The sequence below is a fragment of the Etheostoma cragini genome, chromosome 14, assembly GCF_013103735.1.
Source record: "Etheostoma cragini isolate CJK2018 chromosome 14, CSU_Ecrag_1.0, whole genome shotgun sequence".
NCBI lineage: Eukaryota > Metazoa > Chordata > Actinopteri > Perciformes > Percidae > Etheostoma > Etheostoma cragini.
In genome coordinates this window covers 19,752,013-19,759,509 of record NC_048420.1, presented here as the reverse complement: position 1 = coordinate 19,759,509, position 7,497 = coordinate 19,752,013, and the positions used below count along the sequence as shown (strand labels likewise).

Sequence of the window (7,497 nt, the reverse complement as noted above, 5' to 3'; positions counted from 1 at the left end):
CAGGGCTGGGTATACGTTTGTTTGGTCCCAACTAAACTATGTCCATGTAGTATCACTGGGTATGAAAACGGTCAAGGTCTAAAAGCTGGCATTGAATACTCGCTCAGATTCATCTGAGTCTAGTTATTTGATCAGTTTTACAGTTTTCAAATAAGTATATTTGCCGAGAGTTGCTGTAGTTAGTGTAATTTTTCCAAAATGTCAAAATATTCCTCTAACTATTATCTTTCCATTTTGACCAGGTGGCTCCTGTAAAAGATAACAGATTTTCTGAGACTAACTGGTTAGATTAAAAGTTAAATACAAGAATTATAGATATTTTTAAGCAAAGTTATCATGCAGCTTTTGTGTTAAGACAACGTTCAACATTTGAGAATGGCTTCTTATAAAGAAAGGGTTTTCTGGTATATTTCTGAAAGATAAGGAAATTAAATTGTCAGGCCCTACAGATACCAGCTCAGATACAAGAGTCTAGGGACTCTTGTATCTGAGCTGGTATCAAAAAAGGAATGCCCAGCCTTAAGATACCTTGCTAAAACAAATGTGAAATACAACCTCCCTGCAATATATTGTACAGTCCTGATGGTTTTCATGTTTAGCTTTTAGTTGAAATTTAATTTTTAAATTTGCCTATTAGAAATATCTCTCAGTATAACAAAATACAAGCCAACAACACCACAAACTGCCTACATCCTCATAGATGATCATAAAGTTAAATCAACACCTGTCTAAATCAGTTCAAACACAAACTGAACATTATAACCTTCATGAAGGAGGGATTTATTGAAGATTTGTTGTTTGGCTGCATTAGTTTTAGTTAAGTGTAACTAAACAATGAAGTGTATATTTTAGATGTTCTCGTGTTTATTAATTAACTAAATTTTCTATAAACACAGTGGTTTTGAATCCATTAATACATGTTGTCTTTATCTGCAGGCTTCTTCCCTGGATTAAAAACATCCTTCCACCCTCTAACCTGAATTTAGATAACTTGGGGGTAAAACCAGTGACGGACTAACATCAAAAAATGGCCCTGGCATTTGCAACACACCGGCCCTATTTCATATCACACCAATCCTACTCAAACGTTGACAGATAAAGCAAAAAAATAACAACATAAAAACTGAATAGAATGCAGACAATAGAACACAGTCGGTGAAATATGCCGATAACAACGCGACATGATGCGCTCCACTAAAGGCCCATTCAGCACAAATACAAAGGCTCGACGTTAAACCACAAACAACTCAACCAAAACATGAAAATGTTTGTGGCTGCATGCATTAAATAACTTCTTTTAAACAACCGAAGACAAGTTAGTTATCATTGGAAGATATTTTATTGTGTTACCTCTGTAACATATATTTATTTGAATAGTAATTTCTGTATTGATTATTTTAATATACGAATTATATCCGACTTTTGCAATTCGTTCCAACCTAAAGGGCGACCCTTCTGGCATCTGCCCAAATTCCAGACGGCAAATCCTTCACTGGGTAAAACTTTTCAGATCAAGCCTCCATTTGACCTTTTTCCTGAAAAAAAAATCACACATGGATATTACATACAAAGAGAGCATGGTACCAGCACTGTATATAGTATTCTGTGACAAAAAAGCATGTTCTGCTTCCACACTTATTTGGCAAACCATTATGCATTAAAGAAAGACATTGTCATATTTTTCAAGTAAAGTGTTTGTACATTTACTTATATATGTAGTAACACATTCATTTACACAGAAACATTGATGCATGCTTTCATTACCTGTAGGATAGACTATTGTAATGCCTTACTTTCTGGTCTTCCAAAGAAAAGAATTTTCCACAATTTTTACAAAAGTCAGCTGCATGGGTGTTGACGAAGACCAGAAAGCGAGCACACATTACACTTTTTAAAAGTCTCTGCACTGGTTATCCATGCGTTTCAGAATTGATTTAAAGGTCCTTTTATTTTTTTATAAAGCACTTTACGGTCTAGTCCAAGTTATTTATCTCATTTGCTTTTACCTTATTAACCCTCTCAATGTGCCACATTTGTATGTATGAAAAGTTCTCTATACATAAAGTCTGGTTAATTGATTGATATAACATGAAAGTGGTACTATGGGTGTCTGATGGACTCTGACGAGGCTCATTTAAAAAAAAAACTTTTTACTGACTCATCACCACCTGATGTACTGTATCATGTGACACACAATTTTTTTAAATTGAATGTAATGTACCTGGCTACACTGTCTTTTCAGTTGCTATTGTACATTCAAGTGTTCAAGTCTTAAGATGTACTAAGAAAAAGTTGAAATGTATAAGTGATAATGGAGAAATCTTCTGATTTGCCTGATAAATATTTCAGAGTTGAAATGGATGGCTGTTATTACAGAAAAAACAATGTAGACAACTTCCATTGTTTTATTTGTATGTAGCTGAAGCAACCACCACGTTAAAGCTTTGTTCTTTCACATGAAAAAACTCACTTCCAGAGAGTGAATAAAGCTCTTTTATATCATCTTATTGGATTTAATGACAACCAATCTAATTATCTAAAATAAATAGTGTGTATGGAAACATATTGTACTTGTTTGATTTATTTTGAAAGGTTAGATGTGAAGATTGATACACTGTCAGTGGTTTAAGTACAGAGCTGGAGTTGAGACGTGGAAATGGTCCCACAGAGACACTGATGCATGCTTTCATTCCCTGTACAACTACAACCTGTCACACAAGGTACAAACACGGTAAGTTTAAGATTGTGAGCTTTTGAATTGCTAGTAGGCATATCTTACAACTTTGGACAGAGCCAGACGAGCTGTTTCCCACCTGTTTCCCACCTGTTTCCAGTCTTTATGCTAAAATAATCTAACCAGCCTCCCAGGAAGTGGTATCGTCCTCAGAACAAGGAGGCAGGCATAGAGATGAGCGTGTCAGGCTGCAGGCCATCTGCACTGCCCCTCTCTACATCCCAACCTTTAAAAAACAAAAACAGATGTGTCACAATCTAATCCAAGCTTCCTTTTCTTCTTGTTGGTGAATAAGCACAGTAAAAGTCATGACAGTCAGGTCGTTAGTTTTTATGATGTTTTTGTTACAGAAGGTTTGGTCTAATGATGGCGAGCAGTTGAAACATTCTCCAGTAACACCTGTCAAGAGAGAGTAACAACAACATACTGTACTTTTGGCCTTATATGGGTTTTTTGTTTTAAAGATTTGGGGGGGCTTTTTATGGCCTTTAATCAACATGATAGCTTGAAGACAGGAAAGGGGAGCGAGAGGAGGGACAAAATGCAGCAAAGGGCCATGGGTCGGAATTGAACCTACGCCGTTGCCAAGTCCTCAGCCTACATGGGCGCACACTCTACTGAAATATGGGGTGAGTGAAAACAACAACTTATTATAAATAAATTAATCTGTACAGACAACATGTTGCACACTGATGTACCCTGACTTACCTGGTCATGAGAGTAAGGTGAGGATGCAGCCAGCACACAGCGGTGGGCCCTGAACACGTGTCCTTGCACCTGGATAGAGAGGTCACACAGCCTGCCCTCTTCCCGCTGCCGGTTCAGATTATCCAAACAGCCGCACGGGCACCAGGGAAACACACCTGGACACTTAAACCAGCTTGAGCAGCCAGAGCACTGCAAGTCGGATCCATGGTCAGTCACACAAAACTTTAGAGAAGATTAAAACATGGCAAAGTGCAAATTGATCACCTATCTGATATTTTCTGCCTCAATACACTGTAATTTTATGTCAGTCAACTCAGCTATGTAGTAGCTTCATATGATTGATTAATTGTTTCAGCTCTAGCATTCAATTAAAGTACAGTAGGTGTCCATAAAGATGATTAGTGATTTGAATGTGAGGTAAGGGAGCTTCCACCTGATCATCACTGCCACGTTTAGCTTAATGCAGCAATAATCTCAAGCATCATATTGTATTAATGGGAAACTTGCTAACTTGAGGAAAGTTAGAACATCATAAAGAAATAGAGGCAAGGAAGGCCTGTAGACAGAAATATTTTGCACTTCACAATGCATGTTTAGCTGCTCCTGGCTGACACAAACATGTTATCAGAATCAATATTAGATTTAATTGCCCAATAGGTTTTCACTAAAACAAGGAATTTGCCTTGGTGTAGCACTCAATAAACCTAAAGGAAGAAAAAAACAAAGAAAAACAGTCGAAAAACATTTAAGCTTCCACCTGATGATCGCCACCACATTTTGCTAGCTGTTACTGTACTAACCTAGTTAATATAGCTCGTTACATAAAGGGTTGTCTTAAAAACACTTATTAATATAGTCTGGTGAAGGTCTGCTTTAGCATGTTAGCATTTAACGCTAGTTACTTTACGGTATGTCTTACTTTAGTCGGTATGTCGAGCTTTTGACTTGTACCGGGAACGTCGCTGGCTATTTGCAGCACATTATTATTATTCTTGAATTCCACGAATATAAATACCATACAAAATACCATCACTTGTTTGTGAAAAAAAGAAAAAGAAGCAAGCTTGTAAATGCTAACAGCAGCTTGCCCTTAGGCGTAGCTGATGCTAGCTGGTTGACAACAAAACGGCATCAGCAATCCTCACACAACGTGATGGGTGTTTGGTGTCAAAGTTGAATAGTAATGAAATACCATCACACTGGCCACATTAACGCGCTGCTTTAACTGCAATATTATCTAATTATATTATAAAAGATGAACCCACAACTATGGTCATTTATTGAAAGTTAAAGACTAATCAATTCAGCTCTGTTACACCGTCATCATTACCCCGCCCCCGCCGGACTGGACCTCACATAGACAGTCAAATTAAAGAAAGAGCTCACGGGCTACCCCAACTAAAGCCCCTGTCGCTCATTATGTGTGCTATAAACGCTAGGTGAGGCCCATACAGTGGTCTCCTGACGAAGCTCAGCTAGGACCAGTTTAAAAGCAGCGGGGCAGAAGCTTTAAATAGTCGTCACACACTGGCTCTGCTCAGTCAAACACGCGCGGCCGTTTTTACCGCAGTGCATCTGCAGCATCCTCTGATCCGAGCGACGGAGGTGCCGCTGTGGCATAGGGAGAAAAAAAACACCGTTAACTGGCACAGGACGTATTTTATTTTATTTTTGGTGGGCTGGCTCTACGATGCACTGACGCAGTTTTCTTTGCACTCGTATCCTCTTTTGTACGAGTGCGGAGTCATTAGATAGGTGAAATTAGAAGTATTTCCACATTCAGCTGTCATCGCAGGAGAAGACAGTATTTTTTTTCTTCCGAGGAGACGACTCGAGGAGAAGATACAGTAGGCTTTGATTTCAGTGATCCGATCAAGGATATTTATTAGACCAGATTGGTCTGCATTTAATATTGGTAGCGTGTAGCCTGTAAGAGGTAGCACTTTCTAAGTGTAGGCCTACTGTCAACATTCAATCAGTAGCTTGCATATAGCACATAATAAAAACACAGTTATCATAATATTTGTGCACCCTGTAATTTGCAAACCTAATAGAGCAGGGCATGTGGCTCCAGACCTTATGATAACTCTGCATCTCACATTAGACCTCAGGGAAAAAAGAATCTCAGGGTGTTGATGGGGAACACTGTGATCCACCAGATATCTGGATTGTTTCATATGCTGCTTGATAATTAAGCAGAAAACCCACCACTAGATTGCATCAGTTGAAGATACTGTCAAAAAGCAGCAATAGGCATAATCAGGAGCAATTCGGCCAATAATAGGAAACTTGCTATCTTGAGGATTGTTAAAACATTATAATCATAGAAACCTCTGCAAATATCCGTTCATTTATTACAAAGTTGGAGGTCAGTTTAATGTTCGTCATGACGGTCATTTAAAGTTTCATCAAGTCTGTTTAGGACTGTTGTTGTTAGTTAGTAACCAACTTTTTGAGGCTCCTCTTCATATAAAACCATTTATTCTAACATCCGGTGACATGGAAGTATTAAGCCTACGGATCCTTTTTCTTCTGTGCTGCATATTTGGTGAGTTGACCTGATTTTCTGTAGCCTTCTCAATGAGTTGCCACATCATGTTAGCCATAGTGCTTGCCTTGTTTTGTAGCAATGTCCGAAGGACGGGGAGCATGTGCAGAGGTGGACTCTGACACAGAGGCGGTGGCGGGCAAGGGCTTCAAACTGGGCTGCATCTCCTGCAAGATGAGAAGGGAGGTGGAGGCTACTGCCACCGTCGACTGGTACTTCAGGGCAAAAGGAGAAGCAGACTTCGTCCATGTGAGTGCAAATCATTGCTAAATAATGTCTTAGTCTGATGCCAGCACTGCACATAAGGAACCGTTCGGTATTTATGCAATGGACCACCGGAGGAAAACAGTCTCAAAGGTCATGTCTCAAATAGTCTCAAAGGTCATGTCTTTTTGTTCTTTGTTGAGGGGGTGGTCATCCAACTTTTTTAGTCTAAGGGTGAGGGTCATCTGACTTTTGAAAACAAGCTACATTTCAAAGTGGCTTGTTGGTGCATATGTGTCCATGTAGCTCCATGTATTTATCTCAGTCTTGGCCCCTCATCACTGGCAGATGGGTCTCTCCCTGTTAAGTCAGCCAAAGACCGCGGGATTTCTCAAACTGAAGAAACCTCGCCCGCACATATAACCACAAAACTGCTTCTTTAACTGTCATTGGTTGTAACCAATACATCTGCTGAAAAAAATAATTGTATTCATTAGCATGATTGCTAAATGTTATCCGTACATCTTTGCCAAGTGATGCCAAGTGCAAATCAGTACAAAAGGCATCAATACATTGATGTGGAGGGGTCATGCCTTTTTCCCAATCCTTTCGGAGGGTTATAGAAAAATGTCTATCTGGTGAAAGGAGGGTCAAGTCATTTAAGACCCCAAAGCCCCTTAAATAAAAAATGAACAGTCCCTCATATGACTGACACAGCACAGTGTGGAGAGTACAGGGACTAGGAATGTGTATCACACTGGTCCTAGCACACATTCCTCAAAACACAAGCTATTTATTTCTACATGTATAAAACCCATACCCAAGCGCTCTCTCGCTGTCTGTCTCTCTCCCTCTCTCTCTCTCTCTCTTATGCACACACACATACATACACCCTCGATCGCATCATAGTGCCCAGTGCAGGTGTCATCTTGAGGTTCAGAAGCAATCATTTGTGATATTTTACACCAGGGGTCATTAAGGCTCCGGAGATGAGACATGGCTGTGTTGACCTTGTGTTGGATCCTGTTTTCCACTGGAGTGTTTGCTATGATAATGTAGCTGCATATATGGTTCAGGAAATCCAAATGAAAATTGGAGTTTTGACTTTAACCTTTTTGACAGAAACAAATATATAGACCCTTTTCAACAAAATAGCAACACGTTTAAGAATCATCTGGATTTTTGTGATGGATGTGCAAATATGTACACATTTCTTTCTATCACGTCTGAATTTTGATTAACGTTGATGTGTCTGTTCACCAGATCTACACCTACAACGAGGAAGGCCCCATCATTGAAAACG

General features: G+C 39.3%; 1 protein-coding gene across 4 annotated transcripts in view; it reads left to right on the top strand.

The window, feature by feature from the left end:
* The window catches only part of scn1bb (sodium channel, voltage-gated, type I, beta b), a 13,604-nt gene that overhangs the window by 1,666 nt on the left and 4,441 nt on the right, over positions 1–7,497 (top strand). The window contains exons 2-3 of one of the 4 annotated variants that reach the window (XM_034892846.1): positions 5,866–5,990; positions 6,070–6,239. The exons of 2 other annotated variants lie outside the window; for them this stretch is intronic. In XM_034892846.1, coding sequence (XP_034748737.1) covers positions 5,942–5,990; positions 6,070–6,239 — 219 coding nt within the window. In that variant the 5' untranslated portion in view covers positions 5,866–5,941. Of the gene's footprint in view, positions 1–5,577; positions 5,991–6,069; positions 6,240–7,497 lie in introns of those variants that run through there. One more of the 4 variants, XM_034892847.1, reaches the window with a different exon arrangement.